This window comes from Fonsecaea erecta, assembly GCF_001651985.1.
Source record: "Fonsecaea erecta strain CBS 125763 chromosome Unknown Scaff15, whole genome shotgun sequence".
Lineage (NCBI taxonomy): Eukaryota > Fungi > Ascomycota > Eurotiomycetes > Chaetothyriales > Herpotrichiellaceae > Fonsecaea > Fonsecaea erecta.
The window spans coordinates 265313-292406 of record NW_017387258.1 but is presented as its reverse complement, the minus strand read 5'-3'; the positions used below and the strand labels follow the sequence as shown (position 1 = coordinate 292406).

The window sequence follows — 27094 nt, the reverse complement described above, 5'->3', positions numbered from 1 at the left end:
GGATCATCATGGCAGGATTTAGACAGATGCAACTGCGGGCTCTGCCAGCCACTATCTTCTTAGCACAGCCTAGACAATCCGCTGGGCACCTCTTGACCCCCACTGTGGCCCAGAAGCCTGTCACCTATAGGGGCTCAGTACCAACAGCTGCCCTCCAAAATAGTACGCACAGGAGAAGAGACTTCAAGTTGGTGCTCGAAATAAATACTCTCACACCTCCAGCTCCCGCCATTATTCAACTCTCATCTCTACTTCGCTTTATTCCCTTGACTGGACGCTCTCTACCCTTCTTCACACTCTGTACTCTTCCTAGCCACAACTGGATCTCTCCCCGAAAAGGTGCATATCTCTCACGATGATCGCGAGGTCGATGTTTCCCATGCTTCACGTCTTTAGATTTGCACAGCAGATCTTCGAAATCATGATCCTAGCCTGCGAGCGAATTAGGGGCACCACGGAGAGCACCATAAACGTCTCGAATCCCCGCAGTCCTCTTCTTAAGCTGCCAAATGAGTTACTGTTCCGGATCACCGGTTTCCTGGAGGCTGAATATCAACTCTCACTTCGCATTTGCTGCCGACGCCTTCGCCGCCTCCTTGGAGATCTCGACCCGACACTAAGTGATCTAAGTACGAAGTTACGGTTCTATAAGTGTCTCGAGCCCGACTACCCGGAATATCTTCCTTGCCTATCATGTGGAATTATGTTCAAATGGCGCTCTCCGTTTATGTGTGTCCGCTGTCCACGTGAAAGTCAGCACCCGTCTGACTGGAATTTGGCGGCATACGATTATTGGTACTTAAAAGGAATACCTGATATCCGGATGAGTCGCTCATTTATCGAGTTGATTTTCCGTGCACGCGAACGAGGTGAGCGATACGGCTATCCCGTATCTTCCTTGCGATCGAGCGGGCTACGTCGTAACGGCGTCTTGGTCCGAAACGATGCACGCATAATCAATGGAGAACTTGTGCTTGCTTCGCGATGGGAGCTGAACGCAGAGCTTCGAAAGGACTGGGCAAAGCAAGTCGATCTCTTGTTCTGGGCTTCTTGTTTGCATTGGCGATCTAATGGATGGCACGACAAGATACCGGCGTTACTTAGGCGTACGTCGACGAACATAATACACTTGAAGCCTACGGAAATCGTCAAGTGCTCCTTTTGCGAATGTGACTGGCAACTACAAATAAATCACAGAACTAACATACATTCAACAATCGTCTTTTATGTCTGGAGAAACTATGGACGACGATACGGAAAAAGGCAAGGAAATAAGCAAATCTTTCACCGTGAGCCCGCACCGCGGCTGGACACCGAATCAGTTTCGCAGAGAGATCTACGTGCCCTCTTCGAGCATGGCGATGAGGACAGGGGCAGCATAGAGGCTTGCTAGCGTTCTGGATGGGCCGGCCAGGACTGGTCCAAGCAACCTTCTTAAATCAGAGACGAGTTGCTCCTGTTTCCCGCAGAGTCTTCCCATTGAAGTTGGCCTGTGCCTCTCCCCTTCCCTCCCCACAACAACTGACCGACCGCCGTCCCTGCAACACACGCCCGCCAGCCCACTCCACGCAATCAACCCCGCAGCCATCACGCACGCACGCACGAAGTACGTGGCCGACCACGACCGTCTTCTTGGCCCGTCAGGCTATGATGCTCCTGCGATGCGACGGACGATTGATTGATTCACCATCAGCCAGCAGCAGGGCAGGCAGTAGGATGGTGTCATTGATTACTGCAGTGGATAGACGAATAAACAAACAAACATAATCTTCCTTTAGGGAGGGAGCTGATGATGATGACGGTGGGGCGTGCGTGCGCTGTTTGCGTATGTATGTGCGTGGGACCGGGCTGGGTGAGGAGAGCATGAGCACATCCATCCCATCCCACGCTTGCTTGCATGCTTGCTTGCCATGTGAGCACACACACACGCGCGCGCCAGAGGACGAGGACGAAGAAGAAGAGTAACAGAACAAGCCAACGCCAACGCCAAAGCCCAGGAAAAGCCAAAGAAAGCAGATACTATCCGGGTGTGTCTATCAGGTTGTCTGCGTGCCTACATGTCGGTATCGCGCACAGTAGCTCAGGTCATGTCAGGTGATGCAGGGAGCAATGGCTGAATCTATATAGCAACGATAAAATCAATCTGTCCATCAATCAATCGACATCAAAAGCCCGTCCCACCCATCCCCCCACGGCGTGCGCGGCCCGTCTTTCTTCCTCCTGTCACCTCGACAACGCGACCATCGGAGCCGGTGACGATCTCGGTCCACTATACACCGAGCTGAGCGCCATGGACAAGCCGTTTCTAGGGGAAAATCTGGCCCACCGTGGCTCTGGGCATTTATCTCGGTGTGGGGGGCAACAGCCCTTAGCACTGAGCTCTGGGCATCGCTGTCCAGCAGGTGCTTTCCTTCAAGGAGATTTTGGCGAGCGGCGACTACTTCGGATCCAGACATGTGGTTCCACGTCAATATATGCTACTTCACAACTGCGACGATCTCACCTGTGGCAAACCTGACATGCGCACTGTTTCTTATTCTCAATATGTTTTCGATCACTTGCAGGAATCGCGAATTTGCCTTTTATGCTGGGTCAATGACCCGGTCGCATTTGGCGGCCCGATCTCGGTCTAATCTCTAATCTTGCAGTCGTTTCTACTCTTTGGGCTACTTTAGTGGCGGGGATTTGGGTCATTTGTTTCGACGGTTTCGCAAAGACAACAAACAGGAAGAGGGGGTGGGAATTGGAAACTGATATTTGAGGTGCAGTACAATGAGACCGTTCAAGGGCGTTTGGAGATATTCGACACCAAGTTCTGGTTCAATGAAGTCGGGTTTTCCCTCAGCCTCAACGGTTGATGTGACCCTGACTGACCACTCCTCCAGATTCTGCGACGTTTCTGGAACTTCAGTGTGCGAAAGGAAGGATCGGCGGGTGACAGACTCCGTCCGTCACAGAAGATGTAGTTCTCTGAAGGAAAATGACAGTCCCAGTCACAACGCCTGAGTAACGATGTAGATGGCTGACCGGCAAACTGGCGCAGACCAATCAGGTCAGAACAAAATCGGCTGGACTCCCGAGTACTACAGGATCACGGTACAACCAGAGGTCTACTACCGGAAATTGGCTGCGGGATGGGAGGAGAGGAAAGCAGAAGACAAGATGCGGGCCGGCGAGAGAAGAGGGCGAGGGAGTGGCTCCGTCAGGCTGGTACCACAGGAGAGCGAAACGATGGCGAAGGAGCTACGTCGTCCAATGCGATCACCTCCGACTTCCAGTCCCAGTTGTCCTGCAGCGTCCAATTTCTCGTACAATTTGTTGAGTAGCTTTGCCTTGCCACTGAGAATAATATTGCCGCGAGTTTCCTTGCAGAATATGGCGACCAGGCCGATTAAGGCATCGCTGGTGATGACCTGTATTCATTTCTCTGCTCTTCTCTTCTTGTCTCTTCTCATCCACACTTCCGTGCCCGCCTCGCCTCGGTCACCGTGCCGTTTGCAACTACGCACGCCCGCACGAGGACTCGGATAGATAGACAGACAGACAGACAGATCTGACTCGGTGGCTGGCCGGTTCGTGTGTCATCGTCCATCCTCCGTCCATCAGTCCATCGATGACGACGATACTGGGTCAATGGGATGGGAGGGGAGGCCAGGGGAGGCACGGCGGTCGCAGCAGTAGTCTCGTTCTCTTTGTCGTTGTCGTTCTGCCCCAGTGGGTGGGAGGTGGGAGGCGTCGCATCACATCGCGGCCGCAGTTGGGCTCCTCCGGCTCGGACCGGCTCGGATTGGAACGGATCGTGGGCAAACCACGGCGTCCGTCCGTACGCAGTCTCGTCTCACCTCGTCTTGCGTGATGTGAGGGCGTTATGGTGACGGAGACGGGGACGGGGACGGCAGGGGGGCGTGCGAAGTGTATGGTGTGGTGTGGCTCACCCGGTGGGACGAGAACTGAGCAGAACAGAAGACGAATGAATGATTGCAGGGATGAACGACTTGGGTGGGTAGGACGGATAAAGTCAAAGCAAGTCTCAGTGTGTACGTGCAAATTGGAATGTGGAATGTGGAATGTGGAATGCGAAAGGTGGAAATTGCAGTCACACAAGGGGAAATTGCAGTGTTTCACTATGGACCTATCGACGCCTCAGTCAGTTCGGCCAGTCGGATGGGATTCTCTCACTCCTGCCCGCCCATCCATGTCGCCCTCGATCCCTGAACGCCATGGTCCATGCAGACTGTTGGAAGGAGTCACACCTCAGACTGCTCTAGATGCCATCATTCCAGCCAGTCAGCCAGTCAGATGCCCGGCCCTTCTACACCGGCCTATGAGGCCACGGAATGGATCGCCGATACGAGATCGTTTGAGGAGGCGTTGGGACGCAAGGGGAGGGGTCTATTTACATTTCAATCTATGCTCATATAAAGGTATACGTGCAATCCTTTTTTGTTGGGTTTTGTCTCATACTTCGTGCAATTGCATATAGCGACGATGAACCACTTTCCACAGCAACTCGCCAGCCTCTCCACCCCGCCTGTCGGCCAGGAAAGGCGAGAAGACAAAATCGCTTCGTCCGAGGTGCAGGTCTTCCACAATCGCACATTGCCAGATGCCTCCATCATACAAGTCTTAATAGACCATTTCTTCTCTTGCACTGGCACATTGTTCTATATCTTCTCTCCTCACGATGCAAACGAACTTCTCCGGCAGGTCTATATGGATGACGATAGTGCTACGAAAGCGTTACTTGGTGCACTATGTGGCCTAGCAGCCGTAGCCAGCCAGTGTGACGACAACGCCGTAATCGACATCGCCTTAAGACAGTCGTACTACGAGACAGCAAAAGCATACCTGGACGACTGCATTGAAGAGGATGAAGTGCTGGGAATGCGCGTTCTGTGCTGCTTGGCCATATATTGCGCCATGGACAAGCGCCGTGCAGCGTGGACATGGATTTGTAAGTTCCGTCCAAACTGGAGTCACAGAAGCACAGAAATGACTGACCTTGAGAAGTGACCGGCTTGGAACTGGCGAGGATTCGTGGCCTGCACCTGGAGACGCCACCTCCGTCCACATCGCCCGAGAATTGGATTGTGCAAAGAAAAGTCTTGCGGACCTTGATATTTCTGGCCTGGTAGGCACACAATTTGTTCCCCAAAGGCAACAATGTATAGGATCTAATTCACGGGCTTCGCTAGTTGGTTTTCCTCGACTCTCGGTAGAAGCCCAGAGATTTTGGGGGAATTTAAACTAGGGTTTGAATCGTTTACCGTGCATGAAGACAGTCCGTCCGTCGAATCTATTGCGCAGGAACAAATGACATCCATTGGCGTGCTCACAGCTGGCATCCTTCAAGACGTCTTCTTGCCAAACGAACTCAGTTTCATCGCGACTCGGACATACAAACTCAAGCTTCTTGGGTGGTTTAGTGAGCTCCCTGCAGTTATGCAGCTCGACTCACTGCTCCACAATCATAGCCTGACACTGGTACAAAGACGGAGTATTTTCCTCGTTCATCTCAACTACCTTGGAGCGTTGCTCCTACTCTATCGTCGCCATGCTATCTACCTTTCCACAATACATCGGGATGATTCGTGGAAGCTCGATGGAGACGTCGACGAAGCGTTGAACTATGCCAAGGATGCAGTCCAAGCGGCTACTCAGTCTTCGCGTATCTTTGCTCTCCTCCTCTCCGAACAAGCTCTCTTCAAGCGCTGCTGGTTGGTGACTTACCAGTCTTTCAGCGCATGCACTCTGTTACTCTTCCACCTCGCCCAGAAGCGACTTCACCTGGCACCACCGTCCGATTGTGAGGAAGACCTGTCCAGCGCACTCTCTTGCCTCAAGGCACTGGAGTTCTGTGCAGAGGGCGATGTCGTTGCCAGAGGCTATTATGATATGCTCATGTTTTACTATAGATCTTTGCTGGCTTCACATGAAGATTCAGCAATGCAGGATGTGTCTACCGCGACCCCGGATCAGGTTGCAGAAGGTGTTTCCCATATCATCAACCACGCGGCTTTTGAGCAGGATTGGCGTGACGATCTGGTGCCTCCGACACAGGTTTCAAATTTTATACGCCGAGAGATGCCAGGTGCTGCCACCGGTTCTCGATCTATGATTCTTCGCAGAGCTGCGGTCTACGAGAATCCTCCAGCCATTGGCGGCCCGTCCGTAGTCGGCCAATTCAATGCCTCGAGTTTAGCGGGGTTGCAGGCCTCGGAGAATCGCACTGATGGCGGAGGACCTGGTTGTGGAATTGGACGTGGGATTGAGTGATTGAATGGTTTCCCCCGACCCTCATCGGGACTCGTCCACATACATTTGTGTTTGTGTGGTGCGTGTTCACGTTGACGTTCAGGATGCCGGATATCCGATGCACGACGCACGACGCAGCCCGTGGCTCTATGGCTCCATGGTGATATACTGATATGCTGAAGTGAAGATTTTCTTTCAGGAACCAAGAGGGGCCAGCGAAGAGAAGGAGGATGGAGGCTACTTCTTGTCATGTTTCCCTCCCTTACGTACACTAGTTGGTTTCGGTGCTGGTCCCGGGAACACAGTCTGCTTTGGTCTGTATTCTCTGTAGAGTTACGTGACTGTGCACATTCACGTGTCAGACTGCGTTGGCGCTGGCTCCCCGGAACCGAGCTTTCTCCTGGGTTCAACCCATCACAGGGTTGGACGGATGGATTAGGCCCGAGAGCGAGCAGCACCGGCATGCCCAGCACAGCACGAGAAGGGAGCACTTACTCACTCCATCCTCCCTGACCTGATAATATATCATTCCGTCGAAGAGAGATACTGGCGAGAGGAAACACGAACGAAGGGAAGAACTTTCACTCGGTAAGAAAGGGCGCCCGAAGAGGAGAGAGGCTAGACTGGCCAGGCTACCACTCGGGAGGGGGCATGCCTAACAGCAACGCTGATGCTTGGAAATTTCAGTGAGACAGCATGCCCAACAACAACACTGACGCCTAGAAATTCCAGAGGAGCTTTGGTGACCCCCCTTACAGCCCCCTGAAATTCTCCGGCCCAGCTCTCTCTCTCTAGACCAATGGAAGGACATGCTTATTAGGGCTGCGAAAAGCCTAATAGCAACGCTGCTCCTTGGGAGTTCCAGGGGAGACAGCACGCACCCAGTGGATCACAGCATTTCGTCCCCACCCGATTCTAGCCCTACCGATAGGTGGCACGCCTCATCGCAACACTACTGCCTAGATATTCCCAGGGGGCTTTGGCCACCCCCCTGTAGCTCTCTTTCCCTCTCCTCGCCACCCACCGCACATTTTAATGAGCTTTCTCCTCCTCTCTCTCAGTCTTCACCTGCTTGCACTCCCAGACACGCTCACTACCCTCCATCCATTCTGTTATTTTCAAAAGAATTTCAAACCTTCTGGCCTTCCTACCTCTACCCTAATATCACCAGAACACTCTCGAACACACTCCCTCACTCCACCATTGACGATACGCGTCTCAAAAGAGGCTACCACTGCTCGTACCATGAGGATCCGCAAGCCCACGCAGCTGCCTGACAAACTGCGCCGTCGCTCTGCTCGCCTGCGGGATAGGTTTAGGCCGCGCCATTCGCCATCATTATCTACATCTCCATCTTCATCCGACCAACGGCCCTCTGAGGAGACCGTAACTCCTATCGGACAAGAGGGAGCGATATCGGCTCGAGGTATATCACGGCTGCCGCTGGAAATACTTTCGAATATCATACAGTATCTACCCGCCGAGTCAGTTGCGCTGTTCGCCTTGACATCGAAATATTACTACCTGGCTTTTAAGCAGGTGCTCCTCTCTGGTATCCAAAGTATTAGGGCGAAAGCGCGCTTCCTTCGCCTACTTGAGGTGGATCTGCCCGAATATATCATCTGTCACTCGTGTACTATACTTTATCGATGGCAACCGTCACCACTTCGGTGTGATCCGTCTGGGTCCCGGACGTATGAGTGTCCTCGGCGTTTTCCAACCGGTTCCGACTCGTCTCAACAACTTGATTTCTATGACAATAAACACACCGCTCGCTCAAAGTACTGGTCACCGTTTAGTCTCTGTCGGCTGTCCTTTGAGACGGTCGCTGCCTTCTTGAGGGGATACGAGCGCGGCCCTACCTATGGCCCACAACTTCAAGAACTCTACTACAAAAACGATAGAGCACTACCATGGGATCGCTCTATCTCGTATACTTCCGAGGAGATGGCGGCGCGTGTCGTCAATGGGAAGCTACTGGTTCGAACAATACAAAGTCTAGAACTGTCTAAACAGCAATTTCTAGGATTTCGGCCCGATCAGCAGTTACCCGATGGCTGCAGGCATGCTCATTTCTACCTTCTTACTCTTGTTTCGGAAGTTTTCAGCCACGTCTCCAGTCCATTGGTATCAACAAGACGGTGTTTCGATTACATCAATTGCGCCAAATGTGCAACAGACCTGCGCTTTGAACTTCTAGCCACAAACACAAACGGTGACCAGTTCGTGTTGCAATTAATCACATGGCAATGCTTCGGAGGTCGTGATATCGATCAGGAAGACAAATCAGTCCTGAAATTGTTCAATTCAAACCACACGCTAGAATTGCCGAAGGAACCGCGTCCTTCTGGTCCTCCAACCCGAAATCTTGAGCTACTGTACAATGAGAGCCTCGGGGACGGTGGCAGTCCTACCCACGGTCAGCAACGACGGCACAAATGGCTACAACCACATGTGCCACCATCGCATTCACCACGACGGCTACAGCTACCTTGATCCTCATGACAACGATGAGCCTCCAAAAACTGCAATCGCTATTCCAGAGCCCCATGCATAGCTTTCCCAACTTGTTCCTTGGTCAGGAACACTGGTTTCGGACAGAGAAGTCAGGAAAATCTCTTGCAACGAAGAGAGCAATCAGGGAGAGTCAGGTGGCCGACTGGGGGACAGCGTCAATAGATTTTGGCGTTCACCAGAGTGACTGATAATGGGTTTGAAGCTCAATAAGTTTAAGATATTTCTTACGAGGCACACAGTCTATGAAGGGCTCCATGAGACAATTGCAGGACTGGGCTCTTTTTCCGTTTGTGAGAAACAAGTATAATGATCGCAACTCAATTGGTCGGGAGGAGGATGTGAGGACGTTCATTCAGCACCTGCATTGGAGTGCAGACCTGGCCGTATTGCTTCCTTTCAGATCGATACATTTTCTCAGTCTCAGTCTTTTTCTCCGCCTCCGCTCATTCCATTCCATTCCATTCCCATGGATTTCCATCCAAGTGACGGCGTTTGTAAATGGCACTTACTCACTCATTCAACACAGATTTGATTCGATTCGATTCGCCTGTTGAATTGCTGAATTGTTGAATCCCTTGAATCCGAGTTTTGTATTGTTTGATACTGACGCTGATACTGATACCGTGGAAGGAAAACGGATTCGCACTCTCAGACCTGCCCGCACTCATTGCAGGTAGCTCCGGAGCTTGGTTATTTTGCTCCTAAATGCCATTTCCATCTCGTCGTCACTGCCGCTTCCAACTCAGCTTTTTCATCCACAGCTCCGTCGCCACCACATCATTATCACATCACCACCACGTCTTCACAAGTCAAATCTTTATGGAACAGTCTCATTTTGTTCATTGAGCAACATCCAATCCGTCTGTGGTCACTGTCTCTCAAAGAAAACCCCTATGAGATGAGTTGTGGAACCGCAAACTGACTGATTCACAGGCCGCTTAAATCGCTCGCACTCAGACTACGACCTTCGCCTTCACTCTGACCAATCCTTGGCCTTGAAAGTCCTCTTGTCGTTGGACAGAAAAGATGGAACCATGGCATCCTAGACCTTGGTCAGACTCGCCGTCCAAGTCCAATGCGAGCACAGGTCGGCGACGTTCCCGGTTTCCAGTGAGCCATCCCTGGGATGTACCTCAAGGCCATCATCATAATGTCCTTACAACCTCCTCCTCCACCTTCTGAGCCAGTGAGTGAGTGGCTTTCTGCTCTCTCGTCCTGGGCTGGACTGGACTAGGCACACCGCCGCTCGCTGGCTTGCTGATCTCTGGCTGCTGCCTGTATCAACCCATCCACCCAACCAATCCAATCCACCACAACACAACATAGCACAGCAGGCGGATAGATAATTACCCCCCGCAGCCGGTCGAGCTGAGCACCGTAGAGCAGATCATAGGGGACGGATCTGATCTGGTCTGGTCTGGGAAGACCAAAGACCAAAGAACAAGGACCAAGACCACGGCTCTTTCTTTCTTCTGCATCTGCATCCGCGTCACCAATGGATTGTCTGCTTGTTCGTTCTTTTGTTGCACACATACTGGTCGTGCCGTTCTCTCGCGCGCTTGTGTGTGTCCGCATGCAATGTAAGCAAGCAAACCAGCCAGCAAGCCAGCAAGCAAGCAAGTGTGGGGGGGAGATGCTCATTCTCATGCGCATGCTCACCCTCACCCTCACCTCACCCCTCTTCCGCTCGCCCCAACAACGCCTGCCTTCCACACACACACACACACACACACATAAACAGCGTACACACGCACTCATGTACCACTGTTATCACCAGCTCTCTCCCCGAAGGAGGGGTATGTATGTTTGTTTATTTGTCCGTCCAACCATCCGTCCTCCGCCCTGCTGCTGGCTAGCAGGGCATCAATCATTCATTCATCCATCTATCACCATCGTCTGAATTCGACGGGACGCCGATGGTGGCCATTCACCTACCTCGTGCGTGCATGTTGTCTGCGGGAGGGATTGCGTGGCGCTGGCTAGCTGGGGCGTATCGTATAGACGGTGGTCGAGCGTATTGCATGCACGGTGGTCGGACGTACTTTATAGACGGTGGTCTGGCGTACTGCATGCACGGTGGTTGGGCATATCGTATAGACGGGGGTCGGGCATGTATTGCATGGACGTTTGTCGAATGTGTATCGTATAGACAGCGGTTAGTCGACCGATCAGGAGTAGAGAAGAAGAGAGGAGGCACGGGTGCAGCGGCTGTAGTGTAGTCTCGTTCGGCGCAGGCGGCCGGGGTGGGTGGGAGGAAGGGAGGGATAGTATTCCTCCATCTATCTATCCATCCGTAGTCTGTCTGTCTTTGTGTCTCTTTCTGTTCGCTCGGGGGGAGGTAGGCATTTCGTCCGTCCGTCCGTCTGTAGTCCATCTGTCGGCTCGGCGTGGGTCTAATCAGATCAGATCGATCGTCGGCGGCAGGCACGGCGTCGGCCGCAATAGTCTCGTCCCGTCTCGTCCTACCTGCTTGCCTGATGGGAGGGAGGCAGTGGAAGGCACGCAGGCAGGTAAGCACGGTGGTGGCAATGATGTGACGGGTGACGGCGGGCGGTGTGGCAGCTTGACGTCGGTTCTGTTCTGTTCTGTTGCACAGTCAGCGGGAAGGGAAGAAAGTGAAGAGAAGAGGAGAGGATTGAATGAATTGGAACTGGAACTGGAGTGGAACGGTGTCAGGTCCTGTAGCGCCTTGGCACTTCCGTCACTCATGCTCAGGCTTACCAGGCACTCATTCATAAATACACAATACCACTTGATGAAGCTGTATTATACACGGATCTGCATCCAGGCCATTCCACGCCTGAAATATGATGTGACTTCTCCGACGTGCCGACCTTGCTCAGTGTGAAGAACAGCCCAACGACGACGACGGAGGATTCGGGAACGTCAGGGGAAGTAAGTGGACAGGAGGATCAAAGAAGAAGTGAAGAGAAAGAGCCCTCTATCCTCACCGTCGTTTGAGATAACATACTATAGTAACTTGCTGGCGAGGTAATTGTGCCATACGCCCGCGAGGTTAGTATTGGTCGTCGAGCCCATCTAGCCACAAGATTCGCGTCATCGTCCTGGCAATATCGGACAGGACGTTAAGGCGGTCTCTTTCATTTTCGTTGAAATCTCCACGATACGCTTCCAGACCTCATACAGGTACAGCAGAGCTTTGGGTCGATCGACAGCCCTCCCCGCGTGTTTTTGGCGCTCGCCTTGGTTGCTGCAAAACCACCCACTGTCGCATCACCAATTCCGCCTCACCAATGTCACGAATTCCTCGTGGTTTTGACAGCGTAAGTTGAAGGCATTCATTCCTGCCACTGGTCATCAGAGTGAGCTCACCGCCAAAGGGAGGAGGGAGCGAGGAGACATTTGCCGGGTTGTGGAGCAGTAGTGACGAGGACTTCGGTTGGAGAGGACCAACGGCGTCAAGGAAGAATTCATGCTCCGTAGCCTGATCGATTGTCGGACGGTTCCTTGGATCCCATATCAGACACCAGGTCACGAAGTTGCTGAATGGAGAGGGCTATTCAGGTGGTTGTAAAATGGTGATACATACAGTCGATTGGGCGACGGACGAGGGACGATGATGGCCACACCACACCACACCAGCCAGATCTGCCCCATTCTATCCGGGTCGTAGTACGTGCATGCGTGCGCGTGCAAGGGACATAAGCTTGTTTGCTTGCTTGCTTGCTTGCTTGCTTGCTTACTTGCTAGTTCCAGTTCTGGCTCCAGGGGCGGAGGAGAAAGAGGAGGTAGGTCAGATCAGGTCGAGGTCAGTGTGCGTGCGTCCATCCATGTAAACGGCCAGCGAGGCGAGGCGAGGCACGGCAGGTAGAAAGGCCGGCAAGCACGGAAACCAGACATCAACAAGAAGGATCGGGAGGTAAAGAGTGGAACCAAAATCAAGGAATTCAAGGCATTTCATCGACCACTGTCTCAGTGGTAGAGACTCCATAATTCTGTTCCTCGCCTCCAGCACCGTCATAGCAGGTCGTCAACAGTCAGTCGGTTATGAAACGCCCAGTTATGGTTCGGAAAGCCAGATGCATATCCTTCTTCTGCAAAGTGTTGCGTTTTGCGTGGGTTGCGCACAGATTCGCACCTGTCGACTGACTCAGTAGTGTAACAGGTAATGTAACGGGTAAGAACACATACTCTCCATCACCCCAACCATGTATCCCTCCGCGACTTTATGAGAGGCCTTCGAGAGCGGATGCTTGGAAGCGGATCTTAGAATTCAGATCGTAGGCGATTTCCCGCACGAGGTTTGCGAAGCCACTCTTCGGGATGAGCAACTCGTTCGATTTGGATACCCCAAATTTGGCGTAGAGCCGCAGCTTGGAACCCGGTTAGCACGCCGGCAGTCGATATAGCAGTCATGACTTACTCCCAGGCTCAGCTCTCTTCTTCCGTTTGCGACCGTGTGTCTGACCGGATACTGCTCTGCCGCCACCTGACCTTTTCGGAAGTATGACCTTGCGATGGAATCCCTTTGATCTCAAGTACTTTCGAGGCTTTTTACCACCGGTTGCTTGGATGGCTGTTACCTTTCACTGCTTTCCTCAGCGAGGACCCTGGGGACTCACGCTTGGTAGCATTGGTACTGCTTTTTGCCATTTCATCACCGTCTGTTTGTGATAAAGATGATACTGGATCGGTAGCTTGGTTGGGCTCTGGATTGGTAGCTCCACCGGTGTCTTTGTTACCTGACAACTTTGCCGGCTCAGAACGACGTCTCTTCCCGCATTGCTCCAAGGTCTGCTGGGGACCACGCTTTTTGGTATTGGCACTGTTGTTCGCCATTTTATCACCGTCTTTCTGAGACAAAGGTGCTGGGACGGTATCTTGAAGGAGCGTGGCGAAGAAACTGAAGGTGGAAAAAGAGGAAAGTGAAAAAGGTTCGTGGATGAAAGGTAAGCGAGTCTAAGTTAGTCTCAGTAGATATCAGAATTCGTGGGTTCTCTATCCTCAACCGTCACCTCTCTACACTTTATATTCTCTCCCTGCCCTTCTCTTCTCCATCCATCCGTCTCCTTACCTGCCCCTTCCCTTCCTTTCCCTTCCCGTCTCATCACGCAGGACGAGGCGAGACGAGACTGTGGCCTGACGGACGTCGTTATCCGCTCACGATGCGATCCGATCCGATATGATATGCAACCAACCAACTAACCAGCCATCGGTGACGCGGGTGTAGACAGACAGACAGACAGATAGAGCTAGCTTGCTTTGCTGCCTTCGTGCTTTCGTCCTGGTCCAGCTTTTGCTGGGTATTCCTCTGTGCCACTAGGACGCCGACGCGTTACAGGGGGACTCAGCATGGGTTGGCGGCCGGGCTGCGACAGAATCAGAACCAGGACCAGCAGCAGAAACAGGAATAGCAGGGGGATGAATGAATGAATGAATGAATGATTTGGGTGGGCAGGACGGAGGATGTCAAGGCAAGTCAAGTCTGAGGCCCAAGTCAATGTGAAGATGGAAATTGGAAGTTGATGGGGAATTACAACTTTGGTGTTTGGTATTTCTGTAACACTCAACCAATTCGTGCGACATTTACCACTGCCCAAAGTCCTCGCAGCGCTTCCATTAACATCTCCCTCATCTCTATACATCGTCTTCATCCACCTCATTCACCTGATTCTCAACTTGCCTTTTCTCGCCCATCCAAGCAATCCTCTGTCATCAGGTGAGTTCGGACGTCATACAAAGAGGGGGGGGGGAGGGGGTGAGAGATTCTCTGCAACACAATCACAAATCTGAGCTCTGGCACTCAGGGCATGTATTCTTCATGCTAACGCACGAGGGGTTCCAGCTATGAGAAATCGATTTGGGCCAAACACCAAGAAGAAGTTTGAATTCAAGAAGGTGGGTTCGATCAAAGCGATTGCGCTTGACCTTGTGCTCATTACATATTGTAGTGAAATGCGGTGACCTCTGGGGGCTTGGGACATTGTGGTCGACAGCTGCGCCATCTACAGAAACCACGCCATGGGGAATCTACAACGTGAGGGGAGCAGCCGTGACCATTTTCTCAAGCCACTGACTGTCGCATTCAGTTCGCCTGTCACTTCCACCACATCTCTTGCTGGCTGACGACTCGACAGGTGTGCCTGCTAGACAACCGAGACTGGGAGAGATTGCCTAGCTTCTCCGACAATCGAAGGTGAATGGAGAACACAACATTTAGAATGAACTAGAAATAGGCCATATTCTTATCTCGAACGGCGGTCTCTATCCTGTTCATTCATTCCCTCCGGTGTCCAGGGCTGCCAACCAGACCTGTCCTCCGAGCGCAGTTACAAGAACTGGTGCAGGATCGCTTCTCCTTGCTGAGGGAACGCATTTTTAAATGAAGAGAGCAAGCTGGCGATGATCACGGATGCATTGTGGCCTTGCCATTGACTGAGTTGGAGGCACTAGATCCCAAACTCCAGGTATCAGCGGGACTCTTAGCAGGGGAGGTTACTTCAGACCGCAGGGGGTGGCATTCAAGAAGCGCATCACGGCTTGCATCGCCAGCGGGCTGATGGGTAGTCGAATCGCCGCGATTCACAACGTGGGAGAACGGCTTCAGATGGATGGACTGCGGGAGGTGGGCTGGAAGTGAGAATTTGGTGCCGGCAACCCTTGATTCCAAGAAGTCGGATTGTTACGAAAACACACAATCTCCCCATTGAAAGTACCACGAGTGATGGGAAACAGTTGCTGAGGGGCCAATGCCGGGCGGTGACAGATGGAGAAGGAAGGGAGCGAGCGAGCGAGAGAGGAGGTACATGGATGCGTTAGGAACCCTGGGTCACTCTGGGGCCGGGGATCGCTCTTCCGACACGGGCAAAACCACTTTCGACAGCGATAGTCAATTGCCATGGGGATGGTAAGAAAGGGGAGGAGATTGAGGGGATACCAGTAACCAAGCGGAAGAGAGGGAAGTATGGCAACAAGCTTGCCGTCGACTCGCAGAGCAGTTCAGAGCGGTCAGCCCTCCAAAAAGCTCTCAAGGCTGTGTTTGCGTCTATCAAGCCTCTCAAGATACCGCACTCGGAGTCGAAGCAGCAATCTGAGAACGAGAGCGATGGCGAACCGCCCACCAGATTGATCATCGGACCATTCCTCGAGTGGCCAGCTCCGATGTGTCGTTGACCCTTAGCTGCTGGGACGAATACATCCACCTGACGGGCCAGCAGTCCTGGACCCTGGCCAACCTCCCCCGCCTAAGCCTGATCATGTCCCTGGAGGAGATCTCCGCGGACCAAGTCAGCGAAAATTCCATCGAGACCCATTCCTTGCAGAAGCACAGGGACAGTGTCGTGTGGCTGCCCGACCAGAAATGAGCGACACATCAAGGCTATCGGACTCGGCCAAACTGTAGTGACACCATCGGGACTCCTCATCGTGTCCGGATACTTGGTGTGTCAAGGCATCAGCCCTTCTGATGTCATCTATGACGCCCTCCTCGAGGTTTACTTTCGAGTCCTTCGCAAGGTCATGTTCTAGGTCCTCTTAATATGTCTTGGAACTCTTTGCACCTGGCCTCAGCTTCTCCGTCAACTTGATAATGAGCCCTCACGCACGTTTCATATCGAGGAAATGGTTTTACACGACATTTGACTGCCATGTGCAACGGCGAAGGCGACCTGCGTCTGACCAGGCTCCACGGCAATGGGGACTCCATAAGATAGTTGAAGAGGAGGAGATAAAGAACATGTTCTCGGAGGAGTTCTCAGGGGCATTGCTGGCTGAAGTGGCAACTGTGGATTGTCAGGCAAGTTGATAGACTCCGGAGCATACTCTTTAGTACGTTTAATGCCAATCGAATAGTCTATTCTTCTAATCTTCTCTTCGTGCATCTAATTGAGGCCGTATCTCTTTCGTCTCCACCAATCATCGACCTTGAACCCGCTTATCATTATGGTAGAAGGTGGGAAACAGACACTACGCGGTTGATCAGGCGCCTCGCCGAGTGAGGTCCAACCTAGCCCTGATCTGCAGCGCGTGTGTCTCCGGGTCATAAAGGACAGCGGCGTGGCCGTGGACAATCCCGTGGCCGATCGGGGTGCTCCGCAGTGGTGGTGATGCGGACCAAGTCGAACTCGATGTCGAAGTGGGCCTTTGGTACGTTATAAATTTGACCAAGGTGTTCCAAATTTGAACTGCGACGACAGCCAAAGACGCTGCGAGGGGCGACCGGGGTAACAAAAAGTGTCTCGAGATTCCATCTGGAAGGATCTGGAGAGAAGCGGCGAAATGTTGCTAGCTAACCAGCCAGCCAAGGAGGGAGGGGGATGGACCTGAGGGGACCGAAGATCAAAGACCAAGGCTCCTTCTTTCTTCTGCATCCGTGTCACCCGATGTTTGTTTGTTACACGCTGGCTGCTCTGGTGTGTATGTGTGTGTGCTTGTGTGTCCACATGGCATGCAAATAAGCCTGCAAACAAGCAAGCAAGCGTGGGATGGATGGTTATAGCTCATGCTCATGCTCATCCTCACCCCGACCCAGCTGCCCCCCCGCACCACACACACACATACACAGAGAGCGTACGCACGCCCCACCGTCATCATCATCAACTCCCTCTCCGAAAGAAGAGTATATTTGTTTGTTTGTTCGTCCATCCACAGCAGTAATCCATCCATCCGTCGTCCGTCCTGCCCTGCTGCTGCGGACGGAGAATCAATCAATCAATTATCCATCGCATCGCCGCTGCGTTTGAATTTGAAGGGACGGGACGCCGGAAGCCGGTAGTGGTCACTCATGTACTCCGTGCGTGCGTCATGTTGCCTGCGGGAGGGATTGCGTGGCGCTGGCTGGCCGGCTCGTGTTGTATAGACGGCGGTTGGTTGGTGGGGAGGAGAGGAGAGAGGAGGCATGGGCACGGCGGTCGCATTACAGTCTCATTCTGCGCAGTGGGAGGGAGGGCATCCATCCGGATATCCATCCGCTGTCTATCTGCCTGTCTCTTTCTGTCTTTTCTGCCCACTTGGTGGTTGGGGGAAACCATCCACCCATCCGTCCGTCCGCAGTCTGTCGGCGCGAATCTGTTCTGATCTGATTGATCGTCGGCGGCAGTAGTCTGTCTCGCCCTGCTTAGTTACGTGATAAGAGGGGCGCAGCTATGGTGACGGGTGAGGGCGGGCGGGGAGGCAGCTCGACATCTGTTCTATTTCTGTTCTGGTACATAGTCACCGAGAAGAGAGGGACACACCCACAGAGAGAGAGAAGAGAGAAGAGAAGGGAAGAGGAATGAATGAATACATGAATGACTTGTGTGCTCGGGTAGGTGTGTGGATGGATAGGAAGCAAGCAGGAGGAGGAGGATGTGAGCTGAGATGAGCACAAGCAGGGAAGGCAAGTCCACCAAGTCCATGAAGTCAGTTCTGAAGCCTGGTCCGGTGGTTCATTCAAGTTGCGTGCGCTACGTGCATTGCGACTCACGCACAAGGGGGAGATAGATAGATTGATAGATAGATGGAAAAGAAATAAAGCAATTGTCAGTGGCAGTTGCGAAAGCGGAAATGAAATTGGAAGTTGAACTAGAATGGCAACGGGACATGGTTTTCCAGGTGTTTGGTATTGGGGATCTCTGGAGACTAAACTATCGACGCCACAGTCAGGCAGGCAGTTGATTTGATGTGATGGATTGGTGGCAGCTTCAGCTTCAGCCACCGGCCGGCCGACCGACCGAGTGAATTACTCCTGATTGATGGATGATAATTTATGAATGAATCAATGATTTCTCTCTCCCATCGAGCATTAACCGATCCATCGATCCATCCCTCCAACCCGACGAAAGCGACCAACTAACCCAGGAGATAGGCCCCAGCCAGCCAGTCGAGTATGAGCTCTCAGATCTGCTTCAGGTGCCACGCCCACCAACACGGGGCCTGGTCATGCCTCGCTTGGGAATATTGGGTCCACTCAAGGCGCTCTGTGGGAATGCGTGCTACCCGTGTCTCCAACTGCCTGGCCCAGGTGGCCTCACTTTGCGTTGTTACAGAAATCTGCCTTGCCGGCGACTGCATCTAGAGACAAACACGAGGCTGTGATAAAAGGCAATCAAAATGATGTCATGATGCGTTGGAATCCAAAGCTCGCACGAATAGGAACCTGGGCCTTCTTCCTCACGCTCCTTGTCCAGCGGGAGATGGTGTCAGGCGCCCCAGTGCCTTGCCACTTCTACCACTCATATGGTACATGGGCTTACTAGACACCGATTCATAGATATCTCCACGGGAACCACCAGATACACTACCGTGTTACACACGGACCTCTACCCAAGCCATTCACCGACTCAAACCTGCAGCCACCCCTGCATCAAGGCAGCGGCCAACCTCGATGCGTAAATGTGGCTCTCTTGGAGAGGCTAACAATGCAGTGTGACGGGGTCCTTCCTGACAGTATCAGGGCGATGAGATTTGAATTGCCTACTTGCCCGAAACACGGCGTCATCATTTCAGGTCATGAGGCACGAGAGGACACGTGTCGAGCGTGCGGCTCTGCTACCCCCCTTGCATTAAAAGGCAACTAGCTAACCCCAAACTGGTTTATCTGTTTTGCATCCGTCGCCCCCGGACCAATGCCTCCACGGGCTGTACGTGGCAGTCTCTCACGTCTCTCACGTCTCTCCTTTTGGCCAAAGCTTTGCCATCGTTCCCGGAGTGATACGACATAGTATGAGGCAAATAATTCAGGGGAGGAGCGTATCAAATGTATAAAGAGCCAGCTCCCGTCGACGACCTAGAGAGTCTTCTCGCAACATTCTCCTCTCCCATATTCGTGTCGTAAAGATACGGCTACCTTTGGGAGATACCAACGCAGATCCTGGCGTCGTGGTTACCAACACATGCACCTCAACGTTTTTCTCCTCTCCTTCAAACCAACAGCCCAAGGTGAGTGAGGGCCATTCTCTCCGAGTTCCCCCCCCCTGTTTGTGCGACTGGGGCTGACGCTAAAGAGCCTTTTTGTCGTGCTTCTAGGACTTCGACGCTATGGCTTCCTCGAACCCCAGAGACAGACGAGGAGAAAGGCGACTCTCGCGGTTGCAAGCAAGTCCGCCTGCCGGCCGTGACCACGAAGAAGAAGTACGGCCGCTCCTCCAACCCGAGACGAGGCCTATCACCCAGGAACAACTCGAAACGGAAGTCAAAGGCATCTATGCTGGAGTCGTTATGGTTGAGAAGAAGTGCGTGGAGATAGATGCCGAACTAGCTCAAACAACCGACAGACTCAACAACGAGCAGTGGCAGGCATTAATCGCCCTACATCGCACTTTACTTCATGAGCATCATGACTTTTTCCTGGCGTCTCAACACCCAAAGGCATCGGCAGCGTTACAACGCCTCCCGACAAAATATGCAATGCCGGCACGCATGTGGCGACATGGTATTCATTCTTTCCTGGAGCTTCTCCGCCATCGCCTCCCATATTCTCTGGAACACATGCTCAGCTTCGCGTATCTCGCCTACCAAATGATGGGACTTCTTATGGAGTCAGTGCCGCCCTTCTATAACACCTGGATAGAATGTTTAGGCGACTTAGCTCGTTATCGTATGGCCATTGAACAGGTTGACCTACGAGATCGAAAGCATTGGTCCAATATCTCTCGAATGTGGTACGAAAAGGCCGCCGACAACTCGCCCGATACCGGAAGAATTCAGCATCACATTGCAGTTACCGCCAAGGCCGCTCCTGACATCGTTTGCCAATTATTTTACTATTCCAAGGCTCTCATCGCCGTCGACCCTTTTCTTCCAGCCCGGTGCTCAATTATGCTTTTGTTGACTCCCCTCCTGGAGTCATCCGAGCCCCCCCCTTCCAGATATTCCAAGCTGGAGAGTTCTCTAGTCACTGCGGCCGGCTTTCTATTCACTAAGGGTTCCGTCGACCAGTATTGCATCCAGGCTGAGCAATTTACATCAGAATTGGAGAGACACATAGCACGATCCGGCTGCAATTGGAAGACACAGGGACCACAGGTGGCTTCTGTGCTTATTGCATTCATTCTTGGCTTTGGCTCGGACGACAATTACCTCTGGAAAGCATTCCGTGCCAATCACGATCGAAGTGAAGTCTCCCAGCAAGAGGCGTCCATCGATGCCGAGGATTGCCGCCATGCCTCTCCGCCTCCCCAGCACCGTGTCAAAGACAAATTCACGTCGGCGGATGAAGTAACCTCATATGGCCTTCAAGTGTGGTCCCAAGCTATAACCATTGTAGCTGGTAAGATCGGAGATCGCAATGTCCTACCTTTTCTGCATCTGACGTTGGCATTCCTTTGGTCACTATCACACGTCCCAGGCGCCCTAATCTATGTCGAAAATCATGTTCCGTGGACAGTATTGGTCCTTTTCTTGAACAGCTTGAGCAGATCCGGTGTAACTGATGCGCTCGTCGAATCCAAGGAGTTCCCTCGGTCGTCGTTCAAGCAGCTACCCGAAGACTTTCCCATTCGGGGCCTAGTCTGGGCGCCGTACTATTTCCCATCGAACTTTTTCGAGGGAGAGGTTGTCGACCAAGATGATCGCGCACTCGAGCTGCCAAGCTACACAGCACCACGGACTGCACGGTGTCTCTGGCTTGGAGTTAGACTTGCATCGGTAAATCTAGGTATCCTGACCTGACTCTTGATTCTCCCTCTGACCATTTCCAGTTGAATCGCTATATGACATATGACACTTCGACAAAGCAATTTGGCTGCACCAAACTCGCTTCGCAGCTTGCGGAAAATACATCGATGCGCGTTCAAACACCCACCACCACTGAATGTAATGTGCAGATGACCGACGTTTGAGCTTCAGCGGATGCGAAAGGCTTGTGACATTGGGGCCGAACCACTCTGGCCACCGGCTAGCAGAACAATGATGGAGAACAGGGAGTTGCCAAGGATCGTTCGATGATCAAAGTCGACTGCGTGCTTTGACTTGTGGGACGGGGCTCAACGGAGCTGCCGATCTTGAATTAGGCTCGGCGTTGTAATGGTGGAGGAGGCTGGAAAACTGGCTCGGAGTCTTTGAACATGTGAAGACCAAAGAAACACAACCAGAGAAGAGCAGCAGAAAAGGTTAACAAGTGTCAACGGGGAAAGGACACCAAAGATGTAATGATTGACGAGATACACGACTTTTACTTATTTGAAGCAGGTTATTTTTTCACTTTTCCATATCATGCGTCCGACAGGAATTGGAGGCCGGCATTGCGAAGACGATAGTCAATCCAGGCATTCCTCTGCTCGAAATTCGACGTGAGCCTTGCGAGAGAAGGAGCCGAACCCGTCCATTGTAGCGGTCTTGAGCTCTTTTCTCTCTTTCTGTTCACATCCTACGGGATATAGAGGGGGGTGGGTGAGTGTGATAAGTGAGGACGGCAATAGACATCATCGACTTGTCGATCGCGAGCGCTCAGTGAGAACCGACCATACCATAGACTGTGATCGCCATATATCACGAAAAGGCCAACTCCAGAGGTCTGAACATTGTATGATTGATAGACCGCTCTTTCGTCTACCAAGATCCAAAGGCGGGACAGGACTATAAGACCTATGGAGAGGAGTGTTATTTTCTCGAAGAATGGCATGGTCATCAGCAACACGATGTTTCTGAAATTCGAGCTAGGTGTCGAGTCGACTCTGCTCGATGGGAGGTCGTGAAGGAGAATACGCGTAGGGGAGGAACTCTCGATCCTGGCTTCGAACCTTCACGGGAGGTGTCGCCCCCGTACAAAATCGCCCAAGCTATCTCAGGCCCTGGGACAGATAACAATACAACCGCGAGGACTCCTTCGCTAGCTTTATGGTGTGCTGCTCGTCTCCGCCAGCTAGGATCGCCTCGCCGGGAGATGTGGCCCGTGATGCATAATCCATGGTGATAACGATGCTGATGGTGATACATACAGTCAAGTCGGGCGAGCGACGGACGATGGGCGATGGACCATGGACGATGATGTCCATAGCGCACCAGCCAGATCTGTTCTGTGCTGTCCTGTCCTGTCCGAGTCGTGCGTGGGCGAGCGAGCGACACAAGCTTGCTGCTTCTGGTTCTGGTCCTGGTGCTGGTTCTAGGCCTGGAGGTCGTCGGCAGCCGGAAGCCCATGCGTTACGGGCACGGTCAAGCAAGGCGCGGGAGGTCAGGCGGCGACGAGTTCTCTGCCGGGAAATCTATCCTATCTAACCACAACGAAATACCTCAGAGCCTCGTGACTCCCACCTCAACCTTTTCAAGCCTTTTATTCATCATCGTCATCGTCATCGTCGTCTTCATCGTCCATATTACTAGCTCTAGCCTCCCACGCATACTTCACCAACTTAGCCATCCTCTTTTCCTCCTCGGGTGGCTCTACATGAGGGAACTCTCCAAGGCCCAATCCCTCCATACTTCCCCAATCATCTCCCATTTCCACAGCCAGCACTTCCATCATACTCTTACGCGCCCATTTCGTCGGTGTCGCCCACATTTCCAAAAACACTTCTTCTCGGTCCGTCTCCCATCCAGGCATATTATATCGACGCCGGCGGAACAGCGTGAGTAATGCGTGCATATAGAGGTATCGTTTTCCGGGCCTGGCGGCCGTCCGAAACTGAAGCCGTCGCCGATGGAGAGCGCCGTACGGCGCATCGATCGCCCAACAATGAACCTTCTTCAGATGTTGACACAATACGATACTGATGAACTCATTGTCGTCCGTTGGATCGGGCATGATGAGCATTCGTCCATCGTCGAATATCTTCTCCAAGTGTAGTTCCATCATAAGACCATTTTTCTCTGAACAGATTATATCGTACCCTTCGCGCGGCTTGGCCCCGAATAGGTATGTAGCAGCGTTCGTCTCGCCAATAGGGGAAGGAATAATATGAACTGCTTTGATATATTCTGCTGGAAATTCCTTCCCGGAAATTGGACACCAAGCTAGTTGGGATTCTTGAGGCTCTGTAAGTAGCTTAGAACCTTCGGGGTTGTAGGCTTTGATAAGTCTATTTCTGAATGATATTTGATCGGCCTCTGACCTTCCGGGCTGCTTTTCGTATAACAAACATGCAGGGTCGGGGTGTGTGGGTTCGGGGAGATTTCTTTTAATCGCCATCATATACGCTTTGCCGATTTTGCCACTGCTTCGGCGACCAAGTACGCTATATTGAACTCGCATTCTGTTGGCAGCTAGCGCAGTCCTCTCTTTCAAGATGATATGAGTATCGTCGAGCTGTGTCAAGGCCCTCTGAAGCTCCTCAATGCCTTGTGATTGTCCCGTATAGGCTTCGCGGGCGATCTTCCTGGATTCCTTGTAATGCGCCTCTACCTCGTCGACTAGTGCTTGCCGTTGATCAATATAGAGAGATACCATCTCTGGTTCATCGCCGATCGGCTGGTCTGAGAAGTCCGAAATTTTTCGAATTCGGCCTTCGAGCTCTGTGGACTTATTGTCGATGTACTCGCTGATCTTACGGATTGCCAGTGGTGTCTGAAAGTCTTGCAGCGGATCAATGTAGAAAGATGTTGTCCTTGGGTCATCGCCGACAGGCTCGTCTGAGAAGTCCGAAATTTCGAGCTCTGCGGGCTCATTATCGACAGACTCACTGCGCTTTCGGATTGCTGATGGTGTGTGAGAGTCTTGCCGTGGATCGTCGAAGGCTGGACTCAAACTCTGTCGCATGTTCGAGCGTTTGTCGGCGCACATGTCTGAGTCAGCCATCTTACTGGAGCAAAAATGTGAGAGTTGCGATGGGCCGGTAGTGGTGCAGCAGTGTATGTGTGAAGGTGTTTGTTTGATGGAAGAAGCAGAAAAGCCGAATTGGCCTGGACGAGCTGCGGAATGCCAACTGCTAGAGTGACAAAGTATCAGAACGCGGTAGCTGTGCGGTTGCTTGTGCGCCGACGTAATCTTGTATGGCACGGGCGCCAGGACCACACTGCAATTCGGAGCGAGAGACAATAACAGGACAAGATGAAATACAGGGAAATTAAATGAAAGTGAGGTGGAGGTGGAGTTATAGGTGAGCACGTAGGCGAAAGTTCGGGGAGAGGACCTTTATTTGAAAGGTTTCGGGCGGCAACTCATGAGTCATCTAAGCAGAGTCTGCACATCCCAGTCACAGATTGGGATGCGACCAGCGGCGGAGGGGGGATATTACCAAAGTAATCGCGTTGTTCGTTGTAGGGTGGCTGACCGCTGGAACATAGTTACTCACTCCGCTGGCCTCCTGAGGAGTCCCGGAGGGTTCACGCCCCACAGTCTGTTTTCTCTCTACATACGTCATCCACTTCTCAGTTTCCCACACCTTTCTGGGTCTGCCTCATCACAGGTCTGCCTACTGCTCACAGTACTCACTGCGTCACGACAGCTCTGTCTGCTCCTCACAGCCCTGCATCTCGACAGCACTACAAATCCTCGACTTCGCCAACGGCAACGCTTGAAGTTCTTCTGGCTTCGAAACATTCCAGACACAGCTGGTGCAAAGCTTTCCGATCCGGGACTGAAGACTTTCGCAGGAACCCTTGTTTCTTTCTTTCTTTCACATCACCATCACCCTTCTCGGTTTCTACCAACTTCGCAAGATGTCGTCCGCGTCCACTCCCCAGCGCAAGCCTATCGCAGACCTCCTGCTCGTGTCACCAATATCCGCCGGTCAGCTGAGCGTCTCTCCCAGAAAGCGCAAAATCACGCCCACAGCGGAAGCAACATCACCAAAGAAACTCGCAGTCATCACTAGCCTTGGAGCCGTGAGTCCCTTCGCCAATAGTATCCCTCGTACAATACTACCGAATCCCCTGAGATGGCCAGGTCACGCCGAACTGGCTCATATCGGTAAGAACCTGACATAAACTCCTGCAAATACCAATGATAACCTAGTTCTCTAGATGAGCGGTCGTCTCTCTACGAATTCACTCGGAACCCGCTCAAAATGGACACATCAGGACAAGAATTCACCCCAAACCCGCTCAAAATGAACACGTCAGGACAAGAATTCACCCCGAACCCGCTCAAGATGGACACGCCAGAACAAGATTTACAACAGTCACCACCACTGGCACGCCACCTCATCTTCTCCTTTGACCTTCGAAATGATAAGAGTGGCTGGGCGGATCCCAAAAAAATGCCTCTCCTACGTAGCGTCGTCCCTGGAACGACTGGTATCAGTTGCGACGGGTGGTTTATATATCTTCTAGTACGCACGCTCCCTCCGAAGCCTTGGCCACTTACGATTGCCGGATTACCACTCTATTTCCATACGCCTACTACTCTTGGTCAAGGTCCTCTACCACAAGGAAAACTTGTTACTCGAAAGAACGGTTATCTCGCCGAAGATCAGGATTACCGAAATATGAAGAACTGGGAGCCCCTTTTCAAAGTTATTCAGAAACACTTTGAAGAAAATATCAATATCTCGATAACAGAAGTTATTTACCTAGGCAACGTGGTATATATCGTCTTGGAGCACCGTCAGACTGACATGACCAAAGTGCCGTGGTTGATCGGCAAAGCTACGTGTGTCTACCTATACGACGATGAGATGGGAAGACCGTCGAAGCTACATGCTCGCCGCCAGCATGACCTTACGCAAGGGAACCCAGATATTAGTATGTACGACACTCTGCAGCCAGGATTGCGTGTGACTTCAAACTACCTTCCAGACAGTTCCGACGCGTATCTCGAGACAACAACTGGCGTTCTTTTAAAGGACAGTGTTGGTAACGAATTCATGACTGTCGCCGCACATGGATTCCCTAGCGAAGCTGGGACGACGGTCTTTCATGTATCACCAGGCGAAACCGGCCGTGTGATTGGCGAACTTATTATGGAAATTACACACACAGACATTGCCCTCGTCAAGTTGGCAGCGACGGAGAAGTTTTCCAACGTCACGTTCCAGAATGACCAAATGCCTGAGTCTACCCAGCTTAGGAGATTATGTCCAACGGAACATTATGGCCAACTCAGTCCTATCTGCCTAGATTCACCCGATTCAGGCTTTCTCGATGGTTACTTCATGGCTCCGGCATTCGCAAAAATGTCCGCCGATGATGGCTCGCCAACCCAGCACTGGGCGTATACAACCTGGAGCTATATGGGTGAAGACGCGGCAGCCAAATTGCCTGAAGGAATGTGCGGTAGTGCCATGTGGGACGCGAACGGTAATGTGTTAGGCTTTTTCAGATACGCTGCGGTCGAAGGAGCGATGAAGAACTGGCGCGCCGGAATTGCTGCGGATGAGCTCATCAACCGAGGGTATACCCTCGCCGACACGCCCGATGTCAAATAGAAGTCTTGCTGGAGCCTGGCTTTCATCCGCAATCTTGCAGGAAACTCATCACAAATGCTTGTTGTCATCGAAGAGAGAAAATG

General features: G+C 52.3%; 5 protein-coding genes across 5 annotated transcripts; 3 read left to right on the top strand and 2 right to left on the bottom strand.

Moving 5' to 3' along the window:
- Positions 1-4488: 4488 nt before the first annotated feature.
- Positions 4489-6276, top strand: AYL99_11657 (hypothetical protein; the record flags this gene model as incomplete). Its single annotated transcript, XM_018843162.1, has 3 exons — positions 4489-4954; positions 5011-5131; positions 5196-6276. 3 exons carry the CDS (start codon positions 4489-4491, stop codon positions 6274-6276), a joined length of 1668 nt encoding a protein of 555 aa, XP_018687489.1.
- Positions 6277-12959: 6683 nt separating this feature from the next.
- Positions 12960-13572, bottom strand: AYL99_11656 (hypothetical protein; the record flags this gene model as incomplete). The annotated part of the gene is made up of 3 exons (XM_018843161.1): positions 12960-13106; positions 13157-13227; positions 13317-13572. 3 exons carry the CDS (start codon positions 13570-13572, stop codon positions 12960-12962), a joined length of 474 nt encoding a protein of 157 aa, XP_018687488.1.
- Positions 13573-19749: 6177 nt separating this feature from the next.
- AYL99_11655 (hypothetical protein) lies at positions 19750-21551 on the top strand (the record flags this gene model as incomplete). The annotated part of the gene is made up of 3 exons (XM_018843160.1): positions 19750-20980; positions 21059-21357; positions 21411-21551. 3 exons carry the CDS (start codon positions 19750-19752, stop codon positions 21549-21551), a joined length of 1671 nt encoding a protein of 556 aa, XP_018687487.1.
- A 1430-nt stretch (positions 21552-22981) lies between these two features.
- AYL99_11654 (hypothetical protein) lies at positions 22982-24442 on the bottom strand (the record flags this gene model as incomplete). Its single annotated transcript, XM_018843159.1, has 1 exon — positions 22982-24442. The coding sequence occupies one exon, from the start codon at positions 24440-24442 to the stop codon at positions 22982-22984; it is 1461 nt and encodes a 486-aa protein (XP_018687486.1).
- Positions 24443-25305: 863 nt separating this feature from the next.
- Positions 25306-27011, top strand: AYL99_11653 (hypothetical protein; the record flags this gene model as incomplete). The annotated part of the gene is made up of 2 exons (XM_018843158.1): positions 25306-25555; positions 25609-27011. 2 exons carry the CDS (start codon positions 25306-25308, stop codon positions 27009-27011), a joined length of 1653 nt encoding a protein of 550 aa, XP_018687485.1.
- Between the last annotated feature and the right edge of the window lie 83 nt (positions 27012-27094).